Source organism: Trachypithecus francoisi, unplaced genomic scaffold, assembly GCF_009764315.1.
Source record: "Trachypithecus francoisi isolate TF-2019V2 unplaced genomic scaffold, Tfra_2.0 Lachesis_group14, whole genome shotgun sequence".
In the NCBI taxonomy this organism is placed as follows: domain Eukaryota; kingdom Metazoa; phylum Chordata; class Mammalia; order Primates; family Cercopithecidae; genus Trachypithecus; species Trachypithecus francoisi.
The window spans coordinates 60,437,327-60,464,934 of record NW_022681459.1 but is presented as its reverse complement, the minus strand read 5'-3'; the positions used below and the strand labels follow the sequence as shown (position 1 = coordinate 60,464,934).

At 47.7% G+C, this 27,608-nt stretch overlaps 1 protein-coding gene across 2 annotated transcripts; it reads right to left on the bottom strand.

The window, feature by feature from the left end:
• Window positions 1–1,688: 1,688 nt before the first annotated feature.
• DESI1 (desumoylating isopeptidase 1) lies at window positions 1,689–27,608 on the bottom strand. 2 transcript variants are annotated; one of them, XM_033233801.1, is made up of 7 exons: window positions 27,282–27,397; window positions 10,541–10,562; window positions 10,188–10,326; window positions 9,949–10,018; window positions 5,158–5,267; window positions 4,382–4,504; window positions 1,689–2,008 (listed from the first exon to the last, which is right to left on the bottom strand). In XM_033233801.1, the coding sequence occupies exons 3-7, from the start codon at window positions 10,235–10,237 to the stop codon at window positions 1,915–1,917; spliced, it is 447 nt and encodes a 148-aa protein (XP_033089692.1). In that variant the 5' UTR covers window positions 10,238–10,326; window positions 10,541–10,562; window positions 27,282–27,397; the 3' UTR covers window positions 1,689–1,914. The 2 variants fall into 2 exon arrangements, with proteins under 2 accessions (XP_033089692.1, XP_033089691.1); XM_033233800.1 differs by lacking the exon at window positions 10,188–10,326 and having other exon boundaries at window positions 27,282–27,608.

Here is a 27,608-nt window from a genome sequence, read left to right as displayed (position 1 = left end):
AGCCTGTAATCCCAGCACTTTGGGAGGCCGAGGCTGGTGGATCACGAGGTCAGGAGATCGAGACCATCCTGGCTAACACGGTGAAACCCCGTCTCTACTAAAAAATACAAAAAATTAGCCGGGCGTGGTGGCGGGCGCCTGTAGTCCCAGCTACTCGGAGGCTGAGGCGGGAGAATGGCGTGAACCCGGGAAGCGGAGCTTGCAGTGAGCCGAGATCACGCCACTGCACTCCAGCCTGGGCGACAGAGCGAGACTCCGTCTCAAAAAAAAAAAAGAATGACAATGGAAATAATCTGTGCCTTCAAAACACATTTAGGATAAGGGAAAGTCCCTATCAGAAATGATTCTAAATTTTCTTGCCACCTTGATTCCACATCATTATTTTATTTTTTTGAGATGGAGTCCCACTCTGTCACCCAGGCTGGAGTGCACTGGTACAATCTTGGCTCACTGCAATCTCCGCCTCCTGGGTTCAAGGGATTCTCCTGCCTCAGCCTCCCGAGTAGCTGGGTCTACAGGTATGTGCCACGGCACCCGGCTAATTTTTGTATTTTTAGTAGAGACAGGGTTTCACTATGTTGGCCAGGCTGGTCTTGAACTCCTGACCTCAAGTGATCTGCCTGCCTCGGCCTCCCAAAGTGCTGGGGTTACAGGCATGAGCCACCGTGCCCGGCCTCACATCATTATTCTTTCCACATCAAAGGTATTTTCCGGCCAGGTGCTGTGGCTCACGCCTGTAATCCCAGCACTTTGGGAGGCTGAGGGAAGTGGATTACCTGAGGTCAGGAGTTCAAGACCAGCCTGGCCAACATGGCGAAAGCTGTCTCTACTGAAAATACAAAAATTAGCCTGGTGTGGTGGGCACCTATAATCCCAGCTACTCGGGAGGCTGAGGCAGGAGAACCGCTTGAACCCGGGAGGTGGAGGTTGCAGTGAGCCGAGATCACGCCACTGCACTCCAGCCTGGGTGACAGAGCGAGACTCCATCTCAAAAAATAATAATAATTAAAAAAAGATATTTTCTTAGAGCAGGGAATCCCGTCCCTTGGTCCCCAGCTAAATACTGCATACTGGTCTGGATGGTGGTTACAGAGACTGCAAATAACCTACATCATTACTTGTAGAAAAAAGGCCTGGGTCTCTGCTGCTCCAGCCCAGACCTCATCAACTATGACACATCAGCTATGCTGAGGAAAAGCAGCCTTGGGGGCACCAAGGCAGGTTTCCCAAAATTGATGGCAGAGGATTGGCAATCCATCTAGGTGGACGGAGGAATGGCTTTATCCTGTTTTCTCCAGGCTGATACTTGCTGTTACTCCCTTGATCCTGAGGCAATGGCTGCTCCAGCACTGGCCTTGCTTGTGGTAAGGGAGGGAAGGTGAGGAGGGTTGTGGCTGAAGAGTTCACTTAGGTTGGGTTAGTCATCCTGAAACTGGTCCCATGTGCACCAAATCCTTTGGTTCATTTAACACTAGAGTAACTGTTTCCGGGTCACGGATGTTCTAAAACTCACCTGGGTCCCACAGGTGGTGGCAACTTGGGTAGAGCGTGAGTGTTCTCTGGAAAGAGTTCTAGGTTGGGGCTCCCGCAAACTGTGACTCTTGCTTTCTGTTTAAACAAAGCCCCTCCCGTTCTCCAGTGTGGTGGACGCTTAGGAAACAGCGTCCGATGTAAACTCACAGACAAGACAGCCTTAATAAATTAGTATAATACTATTAGAAGGGGTGGCATTTTGTTCTGTTTCTTAGCAGCATTGTCTACATGCGGCCTGACAGTCTCCTTCCCTGGGAAATTTAAAAAGCCGTCCCCTGGTTGTTAGCTCTGATGTAAAATTATAAAATAGAAATCTGGTAGGGTTTGTTTTGTTTAAAAAGGAAAAACCCTGGTGAGGCAGGGCGGTCCCAGGCAGTCCTGTTAGCTCTGGCCGTTGGGTCTGCCCACAGAACTCCCTCCCGGAGGCTGGATCTGAATGGAGTCCAGGAGGGGCCGAAGTGCCTGTCCAAAGGGCCTGCAAGGAAACAGAGACATGAGAGGGGTGGGCTTTGGGATGTGGCCTGCTGTCACACACCCTGTGCTGCCTATGGGTAGGGAGGAGGAGTGGGCGCTGGTGGCAGCAGCAGCACCGCCAGAGAAGGAAGGAGCACCTCGTCACCTTACTTAAGTTTCCCACCTGCCTCACACTCAAGTGTTCTTGGAGGGCATCTCCGAAATAGCCTGCTCTGTGTTTTTATCCCTGGGATTCCCTCCTCAGGGCCTCATCTCTAGAGCCTGGTTAGCTGTGGTTTGAACAGACTGGCTACATACAGGGAATAGAATTTTGCTTTATGTGCTTGTGTCTTTAATTCTCATGAGCAAGGAAAATATCAAATTGAAGCAAGAAAACTGAGGCAAAAGAAGGATATGAAAAAGAAGACAAAAGTTAGGGGTGAGGACAGCACACAATTGGATTTTTTCAGGAACAGAGGTCTGCCAGGGAGTACAGGGAATATTCAGGAAAAATGACAAATCCCAGGTTACCAGTATTGATGCCTTTCTTTCACCCTGAGACAGAATCTTGCTCTGTAGCCCAGAGCTGGAGTGCAATGGCACGATCTTGGCTCATGGCAACCTCTGCCTCCTGGGTTCAAGCAATTCTCCTGCCTCAGGAGTACAGGTGTGTGCCACCACGCCTGGCTAATTTTTTATTTTTAGTAGAGATGGGGTTTCACCATGTTGGCCAGGCTGGTCTCGAACTCCTGACCTAGTGATCTGCCTGCCTCGGCCTCCCAAAATGCTGGGAATTAAGGTCTGAGTCACCGCGCCCAGCCATTACAGCCATTAATGCCTTTCTAAAGGGCTTTTAGTTTGCTCTTACAGTAACAGTGGAAAAAAACACTGCAAATACTGGAGTTTGGAGATTTTCTATGATTATGACAACCATAAATAAGGTTGCCCAAACACTTTTAAGTCACTGGCTTTTTCTTCAGTGGATACTGCCATTTTTGAAAATCATCTCCAAGTTCAAAGGAATGAAGTACTCCAAAGTATAGACAGATGAAACCTAGAAATATCAACCCTATTTCAGACAATTCCAGGAACTCCACCCATCAAATAGTAACAGCAAGAACATTCTGGCTACTCCAGTTTGCTCAGGGCCCCATAACCTAGATCCCTCAGCAGAGCTGTGGGACTGCAAACTCATCGAACAATAGGAAGGCAGGGCCAGGGCTGGCGGACTGGGGCTCCTCACCAGCCTGCCACAGCAGCCTTGTTTCTTATGCAAGCTCTTCCTGGGAGGGTTTTTTTTTTTTTTTGAGGCGGAGTCTCGCTCTGTCGCCCGGACTGGAGTGCAGTGGCCGGATCTCAGCTCACTGCAAGCTCCGCCTCCTGGGTTTACACCATTCTCCTGCCTCAGCCTCCCGAGTAGCTGGGACTACAGGCGCCCGCCACCTCGGCCAGCTAGTTTTTGTATTTTTAGTAGAGACGGGGTTTCACCGTGTTAGCCAGGATGGTCTCGATCTCCTGACCTCGTGATCCGCCCGTCTCGGCCTCCCAAAGTGCTGGGATTACAGGCTTGAGCCACCGCACCCGGCCTCCTGGGAGGTTTTTCCTCAGGTATGAAAAACAGCCCACTTTGCTGGGCCTGCGAAACCTGCCAGGATCTCTGTTGAGTAAGGCCATAGTTCAGGAGAAACTGAGTCAGAATAAGCAAATAGACATGGTCCTGGAATGAGCAGAGGCTGCCTGAATGCAAACAATGGCAAGGGGATGGAGGAGGTGAGATGGCTATGGGGGTGTTGTTTCCTTTCGGGGTACACTGCCTGGATGATGGCCTGCAAGGCTCTTCCAAGGCTTGGGCCACATAACGACAGAAGGGGCTGCAGAGTGTTCTTGAAGAAAACATCTGTTGATGACTGACTGTGCTGTAATGCATGAGGGCAAGTAGAACATAGTCGTTGAGGGAGTCAAAGAGCTCATGGTGTAGTGGAAGACAGGCAAATCAATAGCTATGAAACAAGCCCCCCTACTATTTTTCTGACCCCCTCTCTGCTTGTCTACCATTGCATTTTAACTGGGTGCTTCTGGGGAGTGGCATGCTTCGAGCACAATGGGAAGGACAGACACCAGAATTTTGTGCAAATACTGAAGCCATTGTCAAGTGGGTTTCTAAGTTCTGTGGTTGCACTTAGGCCAAGGCAGAGCTGATCTAGCTCTGAGGGTGGAGGTAATACAGGTGGACATCAGTGGGTGGAGAGAATGGCAGCTTTCTGTGTTAGAATCTGTCATCAGGGCAGGCCCATCTGGTTGGGAGGGCAGATGGGGGCCAGAGGAAGGGCACTGACCGTGAATGGGGATTTTCAAGGTTGGCCAAAGCAGGGGCAGGGACAGAGGCCACACTTACGTGGAGAGAACTTCAGAGGGCAGGTCTGTGATGTAAGAAGGAATCTTCCGCCCAGTCAGGAACTGTGCCACTTCGTTGCTGAAGGTGTTACAGTTGTGTTCAAAGAGGTTGTAGGCCTCACCTCTGTACATCGAAAGGTTTGCAGAACATATATGAGAAACCAGCAAGCGTCTATGTGGAATAACTCAAGCTAGGCAGTGGAATGGTGAGCACAGTTCAATGTGAGGACTGCGATTTCCCCCCTCTCATCTGCCAGAAGCACTGCTTATTTGCCATTCTGGCCATTAATAACTGATTTTTAAGGAAGGAGAAACTGAAAAGACATGGCTCCTCCACAGTTTCAGGAGAATCTTTACATTCACAAAAGCAGAGCTCTGGTGTTAGAGTTCACCCCCTTACTCAAATCGACTAAAGCCTCTTTAAGAGAAAATCTGCTTGTTTGTATCTCATCCCAACCCCTCTGCAAGCCCTGTTTTTCCTTCTGCAAACTTGGCCAATACAGGTTGAGAATAGCGCTTGCTGATTTTAGTCAGAAGGAATGAAAAGCCCTTATTTCCTCTAAAAATTTCAGCACAAAGTATGCTTGAAGGAATATCTGTATCAGAACAACTTAGAGCTTTTTGTAACATAACTGCCTTTTCTTCATGTTAATTCAGCAAAAAACTGTGATAGGCCTTGTGCTGAGTGATAAGGATGATATGACATGACAGCTGCCTCCAGGGGTTATCTAGTTGGGGAGACAGACACAACCAACCACGACCCCTGTGTTCACTCACCGGAACAGGGACTCCCCCAGGGAGGACAGGTACTCCAGAAAGATTTCTTCTGTGACTTCTGTACTCCCCACGTCAACCACAGAGTCTGGGGGCCCAAGCAATGTCCCCCCCTAAAAGAGCCAACCCAAAGAAAGTCATTAAATTACCATCTCCACTGAATGTTTTAATGTGGCTTCCCACAGTAGACCACGAACACTCTGTTCTGACTTCACTTTTTTTTTTTTTTTTTTTTTTTTTTGAGACAGAGTTTCTCTCATCACCCAGGCTGGAGTGCAATCTCAGCTCACTGCAACCCCCGCCTCCTGGGTTCAAGTGATTCTCCTGCCTCAGCCTCCCAAGTAGCTGAGATTACAGGTGCCTGCCAACACGCCCAGCTAATTTTTGGTATTTTCAGTAGAGATGGGGTTTCACCGTGTTGGTCAGGCTGGTCTTGAACTCCTGACCTTAAGTGATCCACCCACCTAGGTCTCTCAAAGTGCTGAGATTACAGGTGTGAGCTACCACCCCTGGCCTGACTTCATATTTAACTTGCAGAGCACCCTGGGCAGATGAAGAATGCTATTTGCTATTTGTATCAAGGATGCAATGGCTTATAAGCATGGGTGTCCAATCTTTTGGCTTCCCTGAGGCACACTGGAAGAAGAATTGTCTTGGGCCACACACAAAATACACTAACACTAATGATAGCTGATGAGCTTAAAAAAAAAAAGAAAAAAAAAAAAGAGCTGGGCATGGTGGCTCATGCCTGTAATCCCAGCACTTTGGGAGGCTGAGGCAGGCAGATCATGAGGTCAGGAGATCCAGACCATCCTGGCTGGCACAGTGAAATCCCATCTCTACTAAAAGCATAAAAGATTAGCCAGTCGCCGGGCGCGGTGGCTCAAGCCTGTAATCCCAGCACTGTGGGAGGCCGAGACGGGCGGATCACGAGGTCAGGAGATCGAGACCATCCTGGCTAACACTGTGAAAACCCGTCTCTACTAAAAAATACAAAAAACTAGCTGCAGGCCGGGCGCGGTGGCTCAAGCCTGTAATCCCAGCACTTTGGGAGGCCGAGACGGGCGGATCACGAGGTCAGGAGATCAAGACCATCCTGGCTAATACGGTGAAACCCCATCTCTACTAAAAAATACAAAAAACTAGCCGGGCGAGGTGGCGGGCGCCTGTAGTCCCAGCTACTCGGGAGGCTGAGACAGGAGAATGGTGTGAACCCGGAGGCGGAGCTTGCAGTGAGCTGAGAGCCGGCCACTGCACTCCAGCCTGGGCGGCAGAGCAAGACTCCATCTCAAAAAAAAAAAAAAAAAAAAACTAGCCGGGCGAGGTGGCGGGCGCCTGTAGTCCCAGCTACTCGGGAGGCTGAGGCAGGAGAATGGCGTGAACCCGGGAGGCGGAGCTTGCAGTGAGCTGAGATCCGGCCACTGCACTCCAGCCCCGGCGACAGAGCGCGACTCTGTCTCAAAAAAAAAAAAAAGAAAAAAAAAAAAAAGATTAGCCAGGCGTGGTGGCGGGTGCCTGCAGTCCCAGCTACTCGGGAGGCTAAGGCAGGAGAATGGTGTGAAGCCGGGAGGTGGAGGTAGCAGTGAGCCGAGATCGTGCCACTGCACTCCAGCCTGGACAACAAAGCAAAACTCCATCTCAAGAAAAAAACAAAAAACAAAAAACAAAAAAAACAAAGAAAAAAATCTCATGTTTTAAGAAACTTTACAAATTCATGTCAGGCCACATTTAAAGCTGTCCTGGGCCACATGTGGCCCACAGGCTACAAGTTGGACAAGCCTGGCTTAGAGCTTTCTGGTGACTTTTCTTTTCTTTTTTTTTTTTTGAGACGGAGTCTCGCTCTGTCGCCCAGGCTGGAGTGCAGTGGCCGGATCTCAGCTCACTGCAAGCTCCGCCTCCCAGGTTTATGCCATTCTCCTGCCTCAGCCTCCCGAGTAGCTGGGACTACAGGCGCCCGCCACCTCGCCCGGCTAGTTTTTTGTATTTTTTTAGTAGAGACGGGGTTTCACCGTGTTAGCCAGGATGGTCTCGATCTCCTGACTTCGTGATCCGCCCGTCTCGGCCTCCCAAAGTGCTGGGATTACAGGCTTGAGCCACCGCGCCCGGCCTCTGGTGACTTTTCATTGCTATGTGCTGGCAGGCAGCATGGTTAGGAGTCAGACTTCTTGTTTCTTGGGGGGCCCTGGGAAGCTGATTCTCTTGCAGCTCTGACTCCTGATGCTGTCCACTTATTTAGCTGAGAAAAAGAGAGAAACCCAGAATCTGAAGTCTACTTTTGTTCCCAGTATGTCTCATCATGAGGACAGAACAGGACAATAGAAATGGCTCACACTTCATAGGCCATCTTTCCATGCCTATTTGCACAAAGAATGCAGCCAGTTTTTTTTTTTTTTTTGAGACGGAGTCTCGCTCTGTCGCCCAGGCTAGAGTGCAATGGCCGGATCTCAGCTCACTGCAAGCTCCGCCTCCCGGGTTTACGCTGTTCTCCTGCCTCAGCCTCCCGAGTAGCTGGAACTACAGGCACCCGCCACCTCGCCTGGCTAGTTTTTTGTGTTTTTTAGTAGAGACAGGGTTTCATCGGGTTAGCCAGGATGGTCTCGATCTCCTGACCTCGTGATCCGCCCGTCTTGGCCTCCCAAAGTGCTGGGATTACAGGCTTGAGCCACTGTGCCTGGCCTCAGCAGCCAGTTTTTCTTATGACATACTTGATATGCCGTGTAACAATGGAAAGACGAGAAGGACGGTGAGAAACCTGGCAGGCTGGCAGATATTTCCATAATTCAATTCTGGATCTGTGAGCCTAATCCAATGATGATGATGGGGCAAGGGAGTTAATGGCTCCTGAAAGGCCTACAGAGAACCCTCAGCCATGTGGTTAACAGACTGCCAGAGAAGACTGAAAGGGAGAGTGAGGTTGAGTGGGGAAACCAGCCACTGCGGAAGCAACGGGATCAGCAGGGAGAAGAAATCTGGGAAGGGATAACACTCCAGAATAGAGCTCCCTGAAAAGATCTTTCATTCACAGCTACTGAGCACCTCCTACATAGCTGACATTGTTCTGGGCACTGAGGAAAGCATGGTGAGGAAGATAACTATGGTAGGCAGAGAACAATTCTCTCAGAGTTGTAAGAGACTAAAAGGTCACTCTGACCCTCTTATTCACTCATGTAACAAATATGAATTGAGAACTTATTGTGAGTCAGGCCTCATGCTGGGCACTGGGGCTGTGGTGTGGACAACATAGATGAGATTTTTGCCCTTAAGAAGCTTAGTCTAGCAGGGAAGGGGGAATGAAAAATCCCATAACCAGTATATAATTATGAGCTGCAATTAAGAGCATGCTGGAAAAGTACAGAATGCCAGCAGTACATATGACAGGAGACCTTCCCGGCCTGAGGGGTCAGGGAAGACTTGCCTGAGAAAGTGACACAACTCAAATCTGAAGGATGGAGAGGTGAAGGATCAAGAAGGTGTACTGATGTCAGAGTGCAGGTTTCAATGTCTAAGGTGTGTTCAAAGAATGAGAAGAGAGTGAAGGTTGGGAGGGAACAACCTGAAAGAGGCTGCCAGAGACAGAGTCAGAGACCAGATCAGGTAGGTCCTGGGAGGCCATGCTGAGCTTTCTGGCTTTTATTCCAAAAGCAATGGGATAATTCTGGCTTATGCAGGGGATTGCTTGAGTCCAGGAGTTTGAGATCAGTCTGGGAAACATAGGGAGATCCTATCTCTACAAAAAACAGAATAGCAGGGCATGGTGGTGCTGTGTCCTAGCTACACGGGAGGCTGAGGTGGGAGGATTCATTGAGCCTGGGAGGTGGAAGCTGCAGTAAGCAAGATTGCGCCACTGCATTTCCAGCCTGGGTGACAGAGCAAGATCCTGTCTCAAAAAAAAAAAAAAAAAAAAACCTTCCTGTAGGAGATAGCAAAAACAAACAACAACAACAACAACAACAAAACAAACACACAACCAAAATGAATGGCTGCTTGGCCACTGCTTGAGCACCTACTGTGACAACACTTGGATAACCCTGAAAGAAATTTTTGGAAAAGGCCAGGTGCTGTGGCTCACGCCTGTAATCCCAGCACTTTGGGAGGCCGAGGCGGGTGAATCACGAGGTCAGGAGTTTGAGATCAGCTTGGCCAACATGCTGAAACACCGTATCTACTAAAATATATAAAAAATTAGCTGGGTGTAGTGAAGGGCGCCTGTAATCCCAGCTACTTGGGAGGCTGAGGCAGGAGAATGGCGTGAACCCAGGAGGCAGAGCTTGCAGTGAGCTGAGATGGCGCTACTGCACCCCAGTTTGGGCGACAGAGCGAGAATCCATCTCAAAAAAAAAAAGAAATTTTTGGAAAAGGGTGTGGGCTTTAGTGTCATAATCCTGGGTTATAGTGACTGGTGTCACTTATTGGCTGTAAGTCTGGGCAACTCTTGATGCTTCTCAGAGCCCTCATCATTCAGCTTAACATCAGTTGTGATCCTAGGATGAGCCGGGCACTGTGCAGGGGATGGAGATGGAAGGCCTCAGCTCACTTCCACAGTTCCCTGTGGAGAACCAGAAATGGCTCATTTTACCATAACACGCTCTCTGTGAGACAGAAGGACTCATACGTGCCATGGGAACAGAAAGGAGGGGAATTGGCTGGGGTGTCTGGGAAAGGTTTTCTTGAGCCGAGTCTTCAGGTGGCTTCGAGGAACAATGCCAGAGGTCCACAGGAGAAGCAAAGCTCCTGGTCTACAGGCGTCCCCGGGAACCTGAGACTGCAGGACAGAGCGTAGGGGAAGACACTCACCGGGGGGCAGCTGGAGATACCGCCACTGCCGAAGAAGAACTCATCCTTGTGCACAACTATGGATGTGTGCCTGTCACACAGAGAGAGACACAGTGAGCCAGAAAACTTAAACTTTGAGAAAAAGCAAACACCATAATGCAATGAGAATAATTTCTGCCCAAGGATAGGACTGTGGGGATCAGTCTTATAAAACAAGTCTTATAAAACCAACAAACCAAAGGTATGAATACGATAAATACCACAGATCAGGGGTTCTCCATCTTGGCACTATTGACATTTGAGGCTGCATAGTTCTTTGTTGTGTAGGGTTGTCCTGTGCATTCTAGGCTGTTCAACACCCCTGCCTCTATCCACAAGATGCCAGTAGCATCCTCCTCCCTGTGTGACAACCAAAAATATCTCTGGACATGGCCAAATGTCCCAGGGTGAGAGAGCAAAAGAACTCCTGATGGAGAAGCACTGCTTTAGGGCTTGAAGATTTATAGCATGGAAAACTAGGTTTCATGCTGGTAGCCACAGACTAAAACCTGAAATGCATAGAGTGCTGCCTTGTTTCAAAACTAGTCAAAGTAAGGAGACCCACCCAACTTACCAGATGCCTTCCAGCTGTTTCCCTGTGGAGAGAAGAAGAGATTTAGCCACTTGGGACTAGACTAAGTGGCCCCCCAGCCTTGGTAAGTTCACTGTGTCACTCAAACCCAGGGTAACCTGTCATAAACCTCTTGAGGGACTTTCTAGGAATGCAACTCCCCTCCAGTAAGGTCTTTAGGTTGTGACAGAGTGTGCTCTGTTAAGTAAGCTGAAAAGTACGAGAGTCTTTTATCAGAATGCAAGATTCAAAACTCTGGTATAAAGGTACCCCAGTTTTATGTCTGCTATTCTTTCCTCTTTGGGGTCAATTCAGCTATGTCTTTTTAACTTCTCTGTCTCACGTACAGTAAGACTATAGTAATACAACGAATGTTATTACTCATTTCTTCATTGATGGGAAATCCTTCAGAAACTGATAGGACAAAACTTTGCAAATGCTATCCATTTAAATAGTTAAGGCACTGTTATTCTACCTCTGTGTGCCAGAAACAATGTCAGGTGTGGAAACGCAAATAGGAACATATCACTTTCCTGCCTTTGAGAAGCTCAAAGTCAAATGGACTGAGACACACAATTAACTAAAACACAATGTTAATATGCTGTATCATAGTGGTAAAAATAAGGTGCTAAATGTAATAAACTACTTTTGTGAGCTTCCATTATCAATGACAAGTAAGGGCAGGGATGGACATTTCTGTGGGAGAGAACAAGACGTGAACATGCATGGCTGTGAAGTCTAAAGCCTGCAGGGCAGAGTGAAGAAAGGGTGCAGTGATGGTGCCAAGGGGAGGAGTGGCCAACAGGATGGCCAGCAAGGTGGGCAGGCCTGGACTCAAAGAGGCTGTGAGGCTGGAGAGTGCCTTGATCAGATCCATGTTCAGAAAGGATAACTGTAGTTGTGGGGTAGCAGATGAACTGGAGGGGAGAGAACAGAGCAAGCAAACCAGGGTAAGGAGGTCATCGCAAGAGTCCATGCGAGATACACTACAGCAGTGCTCAGGAGGCAGACGAAGGGCAGTGAAAGATGTGGAGCGCCAGCAAACATCACTCACTCATCCCTGCTTGTCACTTCACGTGGCGACATGGCGGATTACTGATTGCTAACTGCTACCTTCACTGTTTGCCCTGTGACTTTCTTTTTTTTAGAGACAGAGTCTCTCTTGTTGCCCAGGCTGGAGTGAAGTGACATGATCTCGGCTCACTGCAACCTCTGCCTCCTGGGTTCAAGTGATTCTCATACCTCAGCCTCCCAAGTAGCTGGGATTACAGGCATGCACCACTAAGCCCAGCTAATTTTTGTATTTTTAGTAGAGACAGGATTTTGCCATGTTGTCCAGGCTGGTCTCGAACTCCTAGCCTCAAGTGACCCACCTGCCTCGGCCTCCCAAAGTGCTAGGATTACAGGCATAAGCCACCACATGCTTGGCATAGCATCCTCAGAGATAGTTAAGGGGACCATATGGATTCAGATCCTGGATTTTACACTTCCTAGTGGTGGATCTTGGGCAAGTTTACCTAGCCTGTTTAAGTCTGTTTCTCCGATTCGGAATTGCTGTGAGTGGTAATAATGTATAGAAAGCTTCACAGTATATGATATACAGATGTTTGATAAATGGAGGCTCTTATTAGGTACGATGACCTCCTTGGGGAAAAGGGTAAAGACTTCCACAAGATAAAAGTAAGTTCTACTTCAGACATGGCACGGTGGCCCACTCCTGTAATCCCAGCACTTTGGGAGGCCGAGGCAGGCGGATCACTTGAAGCCAGGAGTTTGAGACCAGCCTGGCCAACAAAGAAACCCTGTCTTTACCAAAACAAACAAACAAACAAAAAAAACTCGCTGGATGTGGCGGTGTGAACCTGTAGTCCCAGATACTCAGGAGGCTGAGGCACAAGAATCGCTTGAACTTGGGAGGCAGAGGTTGCAGTGAGCTGAGATCGCGCCACTGTACTCCAGCCTGGGCAACAGAGTGAGACACTGTCTCACATAAAATAAAAAATAGGACCGGTGTGGTGGCTCACACCTATATTCCCAGTACTTTGGGAAGCCGAGGAGGGTGGATCAACTGAGGTCATGAGTTTGAGACCAGCGTGGTCAACAACCCCGTTTCTATGAAAAATACAAAATTTGCCGGGCATGGTAGTGCATGCCTGTAGTCCCAACTACTTAGGAAGCTGAGGCAGGAGAACTGCCTAAACCCAGGGGGCAGAGGTTGCAGTGAGCCGAGATTGCGCCATTGCACTCCAGCCTGGGCGACAAGAGCGAAACTCTGTCTCAAAAAAAAAAAAAGAGTAGGTTAAGGGAGTTTCAGGGATGGTCAGGGTGGGCCTCTTTGAGAACGTGACATTTGAGTGAAGATTTTTTTTTGTTTTTTTTTTTTTTTTGAGACGGAGTCTCGCTCTGCCGCCCAGGCTGGAGTGCTGTGGCCAGATCTCAGCTCACTGCAAGCTCCGCCTCCCGGGTTCACGCCATTCTCCTGCCTCAGCCTCCTGAGTAGCTGGGACTACAGGCGTCCGCCACCTCGCCCGGCTAATTTTTTTTTTTGTATTTTTTAGTAGAGACGGGGTTTCACCGTGTTAGCCAGGATGGTCTCGATCTCCTGATCTCGTGATCCGCCCGTCTCGGCCTCCCAAAGTGCTGGGATTACAGGCTTGAGCCACCGCGCCCGGCCACCAAGATTTTTTTTTTTTTTGAGACAGGGTCTTGCTGTGTTACTCAGGCTGGAGTGCAGTAGCGTGATCAGAGCTCACTGCAGCCTTGACCTCCCAGGCTCAAGTGATCTTCCCACTTCAGCTTCTCAGTTGCTGAGACTATATATGTACCACCCAGGCCTAGCTATTTTTTTTTTTTTTTTTTTTTGAGACGGGGTCTCCCTACATTGTCAAGCCTGGACTTGAACTCCTCGGCTCAAGAGATCCTCCCACCTCCAGGCGTGAGCTACCACGCCCAGCTTTGAGCCAAGATTTAAAAGAGGCAAGGGAAAGAGGGATGCAGGGGCAATGACATGCCAGGTTTATCTGAAGGCCGGTGAGGATGCCAGTGAAGCTAGAATGGGTGAGGAGGGGAAGTAGAAGATGACCAGAGGTAATGGAGGACCAGATCACAGAGAACACTGCAGAGGCTGAGAACACTAAGCCTGAGCTGTCCAATATGGTTGCCACTGACCACATGTGGCTATTTAAATTAAATAAATGCACAAATTCAGTCCCTCGGTTCCACTAACCACATTTTAGGTATTCAATAGCCACATGTGACTAGTGGTTACTCATTGGACAGTGCAGATCTAGAACATTTCCATCACTGCAGAAAGTTCTATTGGACGCACTGTTTAAACTATAGTTTCGTATTCTGTAAAAAAAGCATAATAACAGTGCCTGTCTCATAACATTTCCAGGATTAAAAGAGACGATACATGACACATGCCTAGCACAGGGTCTGGGACATAATACATGCCCAATAAAGGCCAACTCATTTCTTCTAGGGTTTGTAACTTGAAAATTTTATAGCTGTTCTCATAGTACCTTGGTATTGAAACTATTCATGTGTCCTTCTCCCCAGTTAGACCACAGTTGCCTCAATAACCAGGACAGTTTTCTTATGCATCTTTGTAACTCCAGCACCTAGCAAAGGACCTGGACCTGAGATGTGATATGAACATCTGTTGAGATGAGTTGCTCTGTTTAGTTGGCTTTGTTGGTTGACACACAGTGCTATTGAGGACAAAGTTCCTAACCCCAATCTGGGCTGCCTGGCTTGTTATTGAAATGACTCAGCCACCCTGGCATACTGCACTCCTGGTCTACTGCTGTCCTCTCAGATGCACATGCTTACTGACCCAGGAGTACAGCTGGCAGGTAGGGATGCATCATCAGCTCAAACCCATTCCTGCTCAACAGAGTTTTGGAGAGGGGCCTCAGCTATTTCACACCTGAAAAACAACTCAAAAGTTGCAGGATACAAACCTTACTTTATTCTCCTTTATATCCTTTGTATCATCACTACATTTGCCTGTAAGCTACACACCACACTTCCTATTCAACTGCATCAAGGTACACTTAGGATCTCATCCATTCAGAGAGTGGAGATAGGGATTATAGAAAAAAGATTTCCTTATTTATTCATTTATTCTTTTTTTTTTTTTTTTTTTTTTTCTGAGATGGAGTCTCACTCTGTTGCCCAGGCTAGGGTGCTGCAGTGTAATCATGGCTCACTACAACCCCCGCCTCCAGGGTTCAAGCAATTCTCCTGCCTCAGCCTCCTGAGTAGCTGGGATTACAGAAGCGCACCACCATGCCTGGATAATTTTTTGTACTTTTAGTAGAGACGGGGTTTCTCCATGCTGGCCAAACTGGTCTCAAACTCCCAACCTTGTGATCCACCTGCCTCGGCCTCCCAAAGTGCAGGGATTACAGGTGTGAACTACTGCACCCAACCTATTCATTCTTTCACTTATTCATCTACCAAACACTTGGTGCCAACAATAACATTAAAAATGAATTGAGTGAATTTACATCCTTTCTTTTTTTCTTTTGAGACAGTCTCGCTCTGTTTCCCAGGCTGGAGTGCAATGGCGCCATTTCGGCTCACTGCAACCTCCACCTCCCAGTTCAGGCAATTCTCCTGCCTCAGACTCCTAAGTAGCTGGGATTACAGATGTGCACCACCACACCTGGCTAATTTTTGTATTTTTAGTACAGACAGGGTTTCACTGTGTTGGTTAGGCTGATCTCGAACTCCTGACCTCAAGTAATTTGCCCGCCTTGGCCTCCCAAAGTGCTGGGATTATAGGTGTGAGCTACTACTGCACCCGGTCTACATCCTTTTTTTTTTTTTCCTTTTGAGACAGAGTCTCACTCTGTCACCCAGGCTGAAGTGCAGTGGCGTGATCTTGGGTCACTGCAACCTCCAACCTCCGAGTTCAAGTGATTCTCCTGCCTCAGCCTCCCAAGTAGCTGGAATTACAGGCACCTGTCACCATGCCCAGTTAGTTTTCTTTTTTTTTTTTTTTTTGAGGCGAAGTCTCGCTCTGTCGCCCGGACTGGAGTGCAGTGGCCGGATCTCAGCTCACTGCAAGCTCCGCCTCCTGGGTTTATGCCATTCTCCTGCCTCAGCCTCCCGAGTAGCTGGGACTATAGGCACCTGCCACCTCGCCCGGCTAGTTTTTGTATTTTTAGTAGAGATGGGGTTTCACCGTGTTAGCCAGGATGGTCTCGATCTCCTGACCTCGTGATCCGCCCGCCCGTCTCGGCCTCCCAAAGTGCTGGGATTACAGGCTTGAGCCACCGCACCCGGCCTAATTTTTGTATTTTTAGTAGAGATGGGGTTTCATCATGTTGGCCAGGCTGGTCTTGAACTCCTGACCTCATGATCCAACTGCCTCTGGCTCCCAAAGTGTTGGGATTACAGGTGTGAGCCACTGCGACCGGCTACATCCTTTCTTAAAGTATTTCATAGTTATACTTGTTTTCTCTCTCTCTTTTTTTTTTTTTCTTTTGAGACGGAGTTTCCCTCTGTCGCCCAGGCTTGAGTGCAGTGGCCGGATCTCAGCTCACTGAAAGCTCCGCCTCCCGGGTTTACACCATTTTCCTGCCTCAGCCTCCTGAGTAGCTGGGACTACAGGTGTCCGCCATCTCGCCCGGCCTTTTTTTTTTTTTTTTTTTTGAGTTAGGGTCTCACTGTATTGCTTAGGCTGGTTTTTAACTCCTGGGCTCAAGGATCCTCCTGCCTTGGCCTCCAAAGTGCTAGGCTCAGCCAATTATCCTTATTCTCATAACATCTTTGGGGGTAGAGTAGAGCAAACATTTATTATTTTTTTATTTTTATTTATTTATTTATTTTTCTGAGACGGAGTCTTGCTCTGCCGCCCAGGCTGGAGTGCAGTGGCTGGATCTCAGCTCACTGCAAGCTCCGCCTCCCGGGTTTTACGCCATTCTCCTGCCTCAGCCTCCCGAGTAGCTGGGACTACAGGCGCCCGCCTCAACGCCCAGCTAGTTTTTTTGTATTTTTTAGTAGAGACGGGGTTTCACCGTATTAGCCAGGATGGTCTCGATCTCCTGACCTCGTGATCCGCCCGTCTCGGCCTCCCAAAGTGCTGGGATTACAGGCTTGAGCCACCGCGCCCGGCCGCAAACATTTATTAACAGCATTTTACAAACAGGTAAATAAAGATGCATAGTTTGTCCAGCAGAAAAACAGGACAAAGCAAGATATGAAGATAAGCTTATTGGAGAAGTTTGGGTAGAAGTGAAAGGTTTGCTGCTTTGCAGTCCACTCTTGCAAGGAAAAGGATAAGGGCCATGGTCCTGACACGATGCCAGGCATTGGAAAGTGAGACTGGATTGATATATGTAATTTTTCTTTTTCGAGACAGAGTCTTGCTCTGTCACCCAGGCTGGAGTGCAGTGGCGTGATCTCGGCTCACTGCAACCTCTGCCTCCTGGGGTCAAACAATTGTAGTGCCTCAGCCTCCTGAGTAGCTGGGATTACAGGCACATGCCACCACACCTGGCTAATTTTTGTATTTTTAGTAGAGATGAGGTTTTACCATGTTGGCCAGGCTGGTCTTGAACTGGCCTCAAGTGATCTGCCCGCCTTGGCCTCCCAAAGTGCTGGGATTACAGGTGTGAACCACCACACCCAGTCTGGATTGATTTTAACGGTTTTTTAGTGGTAGTTTGAGATTGAATTAGAATACAAGGCCATTTTGGGACCGGAATTAGGCTCTGGATATTTGCATACTATAGAAATAGATTATTTTCCCACTAAGATTTCCTCAGCAAACTGTAGAGTGGTGGGTCAGATACTTCATGTCTCCAAGCTTATTGGTAAATCTAATGCATTCACTTTGTGGCCTATGAAGTATGAACATGGAAAACAAATGGAAGACATAGCTATCAGCCCTGTTTTTCAACATGAATAAGTCAGCCTTCCACTGATCATAAAAGTAAAGGAGAAAACACTCTATCCATCTCCTCATTGATTAAGATGGATGGAGTTGTGCAAATAGACATACAGGCTGGTTATAGGTTTAGGCGGTCAGCATCTGTTATACTACCGGTGCTAAATAAATGTCTATTAATAAGCATAAACTGGATGATGGTGATGGGGTGCCAGGCTCAGGGGCCTCTATACAGGTAGCATTTTGTCTCAGATGGCAGGTAAAGAAATGCATTAGCTCACTGGTATAAATCAAACGTAGCCCCAGCTTACCTCACAGTTCTTCCTCATGGTGATAAAGTGCTTTTAATTGGCAGTTTACTGGCAATATGAAAGGCTTAGTATAAAGTTTTTTTTTTTTTTTCTTTTTTTTGAGACGAGTTTCACTATTGTTGCCCAGGCTGGAGTGTAATGGCACAGTCTTGGCTCACTGCAACCTCCGCCTCCTGGGTTCAAGCAATTCTCCTGCCTCAGCCTCCCGAGTATCTGGGATTACAGGCTTGCGCCACCATGCCCAGCCAAATTTGTATTTTTAGTAGAGACAGGGTTTCTTCATGTTGGTCAGGCTGGTCACGAATGCCCAACCTCAGGTGATCCGCTTGCCTCGGCCTCCCAAAGTGCTGGGATTACAGGCATAAGCCACCGCACCCGGCCTGTGTAAAGTTAAAAAAAAAAAAAATCAGCTATTCTTTCTGGGACCACGGGATAAACATTAAATCTATGTGGGAAAAGGTAAAAGAAACATTTGTATAATATAAGTGGGCCTTTATAGTCCATACTGTAAAAAATGCCTATTGACAGGGGGGTTTGTTCCTCCTTTGGCCAGAGAAAGGTTATCACAAAATCCAAATGTGATGCATTGTTAAAAACTAAAAGAGTGTTTTGATCTGCAAAAAAGGTAAATTTAGGCTGGGCATGGTGGCTCATGCCTGTAATCTCAGCCCTTTGGGAGGCTGAGGCGGGTGGGATTGCTTGAGCCCATGAGTTCAAGACCAGCCTTGAACCACTCTGAGGGAACAGAGTGAGACCCTCATCTCTACAAAAAAATAAAAAATTGAGCCAGGCATGGTAGCCTGTGCCTGTAGTCCCAGCTACTAGGGAGGCTGAGATGGGAGGATTGCTTGAGCCTGGAAGGTAGCGGGAGATGGAGGCTGCAGTGAGTCTTCATGGAGCCAGTGCACTCCAGCATGGATTACAGAGCACCACCTTGTCTCCAAAAAAAAAAAGCAGCAGCAGCAGCTCATGCCTGTAATCCCAACACTTTGGGAGGCCAAGGTGAGAGAATCACTTGAGGCCAGGAGTTTAAGACCAGTTTAGGCAAAATAATGGAACCCTGTCTCTACCAAAAAAAAAAGCTCAGTATGGTGGCTCGTGTCTGTAATCCCAGCACTTTGGGAGGCTGCAGCAGGAGGACAGCTTAAGTCTAGGAGTTTGAGACCAGCCTGGGCAATATAGCAAGACCTCATCTCTATTAAATGAAGCTAAAAAAATTAGTCAGGCATGGTGGCATATGCCTGTAATCCCAGCTACTCAGAAGGCTTACCAGGGAGGATAGCTTGAACCCCAGGAATTTGAGGTTATAGTGAACTATGATTGTGAGAAAGAAAAGAAAGAAAGAAAGAAAGAAAGAAAGAAAGAAAGAAAGAAAGAAAGAAAGAAAGAAAAAATTTAGGCCCAGTGAGGTGGTTCACGCTTGTAATGCCAGCACTTTGGGAGGCCAAGGCGGGCGGATCACAAGGTCAGGAGATCAAGACCATCCTGCTAACACAGTGAAACCCCGTCTCTACTAAAAATTAAAAAATTAGCCAGGAGAGACCTTTTTTTTTTTTTTTTGAGATGAGTCTTGCTCTGTTGCCCAGGCTGGAGTACAGTGGTGTGATCTCAGCTCACTGCAACCTCTGCCTCCCAGATTCAAGTGATTCTCCTGCCTCGGCCTCCAGAGTAGCTGGAATTACAGGTGCACGCCACCACACCCGGCTAATTTTTATATTTTTAGTAGGGACGGGGTTTCGCCATGTTTGCCAGGTTGGTCTTGAACTCCTGACATCACGTGATCCTCCCACCTCAGCCTCCCAAAGTGCTAGGATTACAGGTGTGAGCCACTGCACCCAGCCAAGAGACGTATTTTAAATAAGGGTATCAAGTGTAGTAGCTTTGATACTGGGAATCTAGGATGAGAAAGAAGTAGCCACAGGAGGGTAATAAGGGAGTTACAGTGTTCCAGGTAGGAGACAGATCAACCTGCCAAAGCCCTGAGACAGGAAAGAGTCTGGCCTGACACTGGAACTGAAAGAAGGCCTTTGTGGAGTGTAGTGGGTGAAAGGGAAAGTGCCGTAACTGAAAGTGGAGTAATAGACCTGCCTCCTCCCTACTCCCCACCTTTTTATAAAGATGCGAAGTCCTGGAAGACCTCAGCCAATCATGGGAACATCACCCATTTGGCACATCAGATTCTGATCTGAGGAAATCACCTTGTCTGCTAATCTACTTCTTTCTTTTCTACCTCTTTTTTCCATATTGCTTTTATACCTTTTGCAAAATTAATGAAGAAACAGTTAGCAAAGCGAGTAGTCATTACTTTCTAGAGTTGAAAACTTAAGGAAAATAGGCATGGTCTTACTGGTTCATCCCATTCAGACATCACTAATCTTGAAGTTGGGTATGTCCCAGTTCTATAAGTAGCCATATATTGATTTCCCGTTCCTAAATATATTTGAACCTTTAAAAAATCAATTTGTTGGCTGGGCGCGGTGGCTCAAGCCTGTAATCCCAGCACTTTGGGAGGCCGAGACGGGCGGATCACGAGGTCAGGAGATGGAGACCATCCTGGCTAACATGGTGAAACCCCGTCTCTACTAAAAAATACAAAAAACTAGCCGGGCGAGGTGTCGGGCGCCTGTAGTCCCAGCTACTCGGGAGGCTGAGGCAGGAGAGTGGCGTGAACCCGGGAGGCGGAGCTTGCAGTGAGCTGAGATCGCACACTGGACTCTAGCCTGGGCGACAGAGCGAGACTCTGTCTTTAAAAAAAAAAAAGAAGGCCGGGCGCGGTGGCTCAAGCCTGTAATCCCAGCACTTTGGGAGGCCGAGGCGGGCGGATCACGAGGTCAGGAGATCGAGACCATCCTGGCTAACACGGTGAAACCCCGTCTCTATTAAAAATACAAAAAACTAGCCGGGCGAGGTGGCGGGCGCCTGTGGTCCCAGCTACTCGGGAGGCTGAGGCAGGAGAATGGCGTGAACCCGGAGGCGGAGCTTGCAGTGAGCTGAGATCCGGCCACTGCACTCCAGACCGGCGACAGAGCAAGACTCCGTCTCAAAAAAAAAAAAAAAAAAAAAAAAAAAAGCCATATTCCTTTCCATTTTGCCTTAAAGAAACTGCATGATTATTAAATTAATCCATTAGATGAGTATAAAACAGTTCACACAGTGAATAATAAAAATCTAAAACAAAGCACAATAGATGGCATTAAAACATAAAAAAGCTCTCTCAGATTTGAATAAATTTTACTTAATCTTCAAGCTTAAGTTCAAGTCTCAATCATTTCTATAATCAATACTTACTGAACACCTGCTCCAACAGGCCACTGGGGACATAAAGGAAGGGGACAGAGTCCTTGCCCTCCAGGAGCTCCAGGCTCTTGCCGAAGCCTTTCTGACATGCCCAGCTCACCATGGCCTCTCTTATTTCAAGGCCTAACATAGTTGCTGCACCACTCACTCACTTTGGCACCTAATCATAATCTGTTTTATATTGTTATCAAACATTATATGTGTATATTCATTATTTAAAGGAAAATAATATTTTAAGAAAAACTCCTGGGCTGGGCATGGTGGTTCATGCCTGTTCTTTGGGAGTGGGGTTTGTTCAGCACTTTGGGAGGCTGAGGCGGGTGGATCACCTGAGGTCAGGAGTTCGAGACCAGCCTGACCAACATGGTGAAACCCAGTCTCTATTAAAAATACAAAAATTAGCTGGGCATGGTGGCACATGTCTGTAATCCCAGCTCCTTGGGAGGCTGAGGCAGGAGAAGTGCTTGAACCCAGGAGGCGGAAGTTGCGGAGCCGAGATCATGCCATTGCACTCTAGCCTGGGCAACAAGAGTGATATTCTGTCTCAAAAAAGAAAAACTCCTGGCCAGGCACGGTGGCTCACGCCTGTAACCCCAGCACTTTGGGAGGCCGAGGCGGGTGGATCACAAGGTCAGGAGATTGAGATCATCCTGGCTAACGCAGTGAACTCCCATTTCTACTAAAAATACAAAAAATTAGCCGGGCGTGGTGGTGCGCACCTGTAGTCCCAGCTACTCAGAGGCTGAGGCAGGAGAATGGCGTGAACCGGCAGGTGGAGCTTGCAGTGAGCCGAGATCGCTCCACTGCACTCCAGCCTGGGCGACAAAGCAAGACTCCATCTCAGAAAAAAAAAAAAAAAAAAAAAGAAAAACTCCTGGAGGACAGAGTTCACATCACATCTTTTATTTCATTACTATTTGTACTACAAAATGAAGTAAAGAATTGAGTATAGAGTAAAATCTCTAATATTCGTTAGAATGCATTCTGACAAGAAATGTATATATTCTATGCCTCCAAATCTTTAATCTGAAAAGAGTTTTGAAATGGGCTTGTAAAGAAAAATAAACGTGATGGATGCACACGAAACTTGAGATCAGAAAATAATCAACAAATACGAAGTACTTCTTTTTTTTTTTTTTTTGAGACGGAGTCTCGCTATCAGCCAGGCTGGAGTGCAGTGTCCGGATCTCAGCTCACCGCAAGCTCCGCCTCCCGGGTTCACGCCATTCTCCTGCCTCAGCCTCCGGAGTAGCTGGGACTACAGGCGCCCGCCAGGTCGCCCGGCTAGTTTTTTGTATATTTTTAGTAGAGACGGGGTTTCACCGTGTTAGCCAGGATGGTCTCCATCTCCTGACCTCGTGATCCACCCGTCTCGGCCTCCCAAAGTGCTGGGATTACAGGCTTGAGCCACCGCGCCCGGCCACGAAGTACTTCTTACCACAATCAAAACACACACACACACACACACACACACACACACACTTCTGTATGTACTCTGGCACAAAAAGAGGTCAAGAAATTTAAAGAGCAGCCAAAATGATTAAGAGGAGGAACCGAAGGACAATTATAATAGCTAATTATCTTAGGCAATCGGTGACTACGAAAAAAACGTGCAATCAGGCTATCTGATCAATTAGAACGCTAAGGATAATTCTGGGACCATTTTTCATGGTGAATGAAGAACTATAGAACAGTAATGCCTTCACGTGAGGCAATTCCAGGAGGCTGAAAACAGGACAGGGTAAAACTATGGAATTTACATTGCTTCAGGAAAGGGGAATTACCTTGGGCTTTATTTAGTGCAATCCTGAACTGCGATAGAGCTAGATTAGGTCTCCCATTGGAGAACTGACATAACTGAAGCCTGAGAGGGTACTGCGGATAAGATCACATGGATTTAATTTGGGAAAATGGAGGCTAAGAGGCATGATCATAAATCTAGATTATAAGTGCCACATACACATTGAACCCAGCGTTTTTTTCTCATCCAAACTTGAAACATTTGGCAAAGGATGCCTTTACAAACTTCAGGAAGGCATCTACTTTACTTCAATTATAAAGGAACGTATTACACATTAGAAGTGGTATCTCAAAATGACTGAGAATGCGAGCTCTGGAAGTCAGACTGCCTGTGTTCATAACCCAGCTCTACTACCTAGCAGCTCTGTGACCTGGGGCAAATTCATTAATACTCTACTTCTTGGGTTCCTCAATGGAGAAAATGGAGGCAATAACAGGACCTATCTCACAAAGCTGTGGTGAAGATTACAATGCATGCAAAGTACTCAGAAAAAAAGGGTCTAACACATGGTAAGCTCTCAATAAATACTAGCTATTAATATACTTCTAGAATTCATCATAAAAATCAGGAAACAAATTTTTTTTTTTTTTTTTTTGAGACGGAGTCTCGCTCTGTCACCCAGGCTGGAGTGCAGTGGCCGGATCTCAGCTCACTGCAAGCTCCGCCTCCTGGGTTCACGCCACTCTCCTGCCTCAGCCTCCCGAGTAGCTGGGACTACAGGCGCCCGACACCTCGCCCGGCTAGTTTTTTGTATTTTTTAGTAGAGACGGGGTTTCACCATGTTAGCCAGGATGGTCTCCATCTCCTGACCTCGTGATCCGCCCGTCTCGGCCTCCCAAAGTGCTGGGATTACAGGCTTGAGCCACCGCGCCCAGCCAACAAATTGATTTTTTAAAGGTTCAAATATATTTAGGAAGGGAAATCAATATATGGCTACTTATAGAACTGGGACATACCCAACTTCAAGATTAGTGATGTCTGAATGGGATGAACCAGTAAGACCATGCCTATTTTCCTTAAGTTTTCAACTCTAGAAAGTAATGACTACTCGCTTTGCTAACTGTTTCTTCATTAATTTTGCAAAAGGTATAAAAGCAATATGGAAAAAAGAGGTAGAAAAGAAAGAAGTAGATTAGCAGACAAGGTGATTCCTCAGATCAGAATCTGATGTGCCAAATGGGTGATGTTCCCATGATTGGCTGAGGTCTTCCAGGACTTCGCATCTTTATAAAAAGGTGGGGAGTAGGGAGGAGGCAGGTCTATTACTCCACTTTCAGTTACGGCACTTTCCCTTTCACCCACTACACTCCACAAAGGCCTTCTCTCAGTTCCAGTGTCAGGCCAGACTCTTTCCTGTCTCAGGCTTTGGCAGGTTGATCTGTCTCCTACCTGGAACACTGTAACTCCTTATTACCCTCCTGTGGCTACTTCTTTCTCATCCTAGATTCCCAGTATCAAAGCTACTACACTTGATACCCTTATTTAAAATACGTCTCTTGGCTGGGTGCAGTGGCTCACACCTGTAATCCTAGCACTTTGGGAGGCTGAGGTGGGAGGATCACGTGATGTCAGGAGTTCAAGACAACCTGGCAAACATGGCGAAACCCCGTCCCTACTAAAAATATAAAAATTAGCCGGGTGTGGTGGCGTGCACCTGTAATTCCAGCTACTCTGGAGGCCGAGGCAGGAGAATCACTTGAATCTGGGAGGCAGAGGTTGCAGTGAGCTGCGATCACACCACTGTACTCCAGCCTGGGCAACAGAGCAAGACTCATCTCAAAAAAAAAAAAAACAAAAAAGGTCTCTCTTGTTATTTTCTATCACAGCACCCAGTGTGCTTCTGGTGCAGAAGGTACTTATCCAATTTGTAACTAATTATTTGTTTATGTATTTATTTTTAATGTCTCCCCCATTAGACAGCTCCATGATGGCAAAGAATATCTTTGTTCATTATATCAACCTCATTTACCTTAACAGGTTGACTAGCATAGAGTGGACGCTCAATGAACATCTGCTGAATGAATGAAATAATGACTCCTAAGGCCCCTTTCAGCTGCCCAATAATTATTAGGTAATAGGATGAAAAATACCCAGTGTAAAGGGAGAGGCTTTTACTTGGGGTATAGGAAATATTTGATTCTTCACTATGATAAAAAAAGCAACTAAATAGCTCCATTCCAAGAAGTTTAGTTAAAATTTGACTGATGTGGGCCAGGCATGGTGGCTCACACCTGTAATCCCAGCACTTTGGAAGGCTGAGGCAGGCGGATCACAAAGTCAGGAGATCGAGACCATCCTGGCTAACAAGGTGAAACCCCATCTCTACTAAAAATACAAAAAATTAGCAGGGCATGGCGGCAGGCGCCTGCAGTCCCAGCTACTTGGGAGGCTGAGGCAGGAGAATGGCATGAACCCGGGAGGTGGAGCTTGCAGTGAGCAGAGATCTCGCCACTGCACTCCAGCCTAGAGCTAGAGCGAGACTCCGTCTCAAAAAAAAAACAAAACTTGACTGATGTAATCTATTAATGAGTAACAGCTTCCTCAATGACTTTGTAAGTTTTGCTTTCAGATGTGCCTTATCATTTTAACTCGTTATCTAGGCCCAAACCCCTGTCAAATAATGGGTTGGCTACATAAGAATTAGCCGATAAGCTCATTAAAAATACAGATTTTTGGACCAAAACTCCAGAAGATTGATTTAGTATTTGTGAAGTAAAGCTCTAGAATCGATATAATTAAAATTTTTCTCACTTTAAATAGATATTGTGTGTATGTAATACACAGGTCTAGAGGTTAGAAACAGTGTATAGCAAAGCTTCTCTTCTACTCCTGTTTCCCTGGCATTAAGTTCCCCTTTCCATAAGCTACTGCTGTTACCAATTTCTTGTGTATCCTTTTTTTTGTTTTTTTTTTTGAGACGGAGTCTCGCTCTGTTGCCCAGGCTGGAGTGCAGTGGCCGGATCTCAGCTCACTGCAAGCTCCGCCTCCTGGGTTTAGCCATTCTCCTGCCTCAGCCTCCCAAGTAGCTGGGACTGCAGGGGCCCGCCACCTTGCCCGGCTAGTTTTTTGGTATTTTTAGTACAGACGAGGTTTCACCGTGTTAGCCAGGATGGTCTCGATCTCCTGACCTCGTGATCCGCCCGTCTCGGCCTCCCAAAGTGCTGGGATTACAGGCTTGAGCCACCGCGCCCGGCCTCTTGTGTATCCTTTTGGATAATGATTTGCCTATGCAAGCACATATATATCCTCTGATTTACATATTTAAAGAGCTGTTCTACTCTTGTTTTTTCTAATCTCATTTAACAATATATGTTGGAAATGAAGGTATCTGCATTTTAAACAAGTACCCTAGATGATTTTGATGTGAAGCCAAATATAGAAACAACTCATGGGCCCACGGTTGTGGGATTAAATTCAATTCACTACAACATATTAGAAACTCAAGGACATTGAAGGATGCTCTCAAAAGTAGCCTTGCTTACTTGACCTCTGCCCCCTCGTCTTACAGAGATGAACTAAATAATTCGCCCATGTCTCCACAGAAGCCAGGAAAAATTAGCCATTCAAATGGATGCTGTCAAAGCTTCAATTTTCAATTATTGGAATTCCTTCCTGCTCATCATTACCCGAAGTTACAAACTTGACAATTCCTGTGTTACACAAGACATTCCTGTATTTACTTTGAAAAGAGGTGTGATCGTCACTGAATGAGGGCTGGTTTTTCTCACCGAAATACTTTACTAATCCTTATTCACACAACCTCATCCAAACTTCCCCCAAAACTGCTTTCTTACCATTTGAGCAAAAGCAATTAACTTAGAAACTGTGGGGAGAAGATTGCTCGGTGAATCCGGGAGTTCGGGGCTCCTCTTGTCCTGACTTGACCTACCTGGGGGGTGGTCCCTAGGCAGCTCTGTCTCCCCCATCCCACCTACCCGCCGGACTGCATAGGGAGCTTCCTTTTGGCACTGAGGCAAGGTTCTCCGAGGGCCACCCGACCTCCGCAGTGTCTCTGTCACCACGAGGGGCACTGCGCTGCAGGCATCCTCACCTTTCCGACACCGCGCCAAGGAGGCAGGAGTGCACCAGGCTACCCGAGCGAGGCAGGGAACCCGCTGGGATCCAGCGCTGGTTTACTCCACACCCCCGTCGAAGGGCCTCTCGAGGGCTCGGTTTCTGCCCGAGCCCCCTGCAAGGTGGAGGAATGACTCCTCCATCCCTTCCCCTTGAATTCAAACGTGAGGTATCTGCGAGGCTAAAGCGGGGCTCAGAGGGCCCAAACCTCAGACCACTCTCTTCTCCACTCGGCTTTTCTTCCATCCTCTGGGCCATGTGTCTTCCCGTGAGTCGTGGCCCAAGTCTCCCCACCTCGGCCAGCCGCCACCCTCTGGCCTGGCTCCCGCCCTCCTGCCCACCTGGCCCCTTCCCCCTCACCCAGCATGATGGGGCTGAGCCGCCGGGCCAGGCCCTTGGACAGGTCGTACACGTAGAGCTTCACCGGATAGAGATTTGGCGGCTCCATTGGGACCCGTGGCGACGGCGGCCACGACGGCCCTCGGGCACCCGGCAGCGACTTGGACCTTCCCGTACCCGAGGGGGGTGGAAAGCGGAGGGAAAGGGGGGGACTGAGCCCGCCTGAGGGGTGGGGGGGAGGCCGCCCTGCGCTGCTCGCACCCCGACACCCGCTACCGGCAACGACTACTGTGAGGTGACAGAGAGCGGACAGGGAGGGCCCACACGGAAGAGGGGGCGGGGGCAGGC

Excerpts from the sequence above, each read along its gene's own strand:
- DESI1 (XM_033233800.1), bottom strand. The coding sequence starts at position 27,369 with ATGGAGCCGCCAAATCTCTATCCGGTGAAGCTCTACGTGTACGACCTG. Across the intron at positions 4,505-5,157 it reads CTGGGGGAGTCCCTGTTCCG|AGGTGAGGCCTACAACCTCT; the intron begins GTGAGTGAACAC and ends TTCGATGTACAG. Across the intron at positions 2,009-4,381 it reads CCCTCTGAAGTTCTCTCCAC|GCCCTTTGGACAGGCACTTC; the intron begins GTAAGTGTGGCC and ends GTTTCCTTGCAG.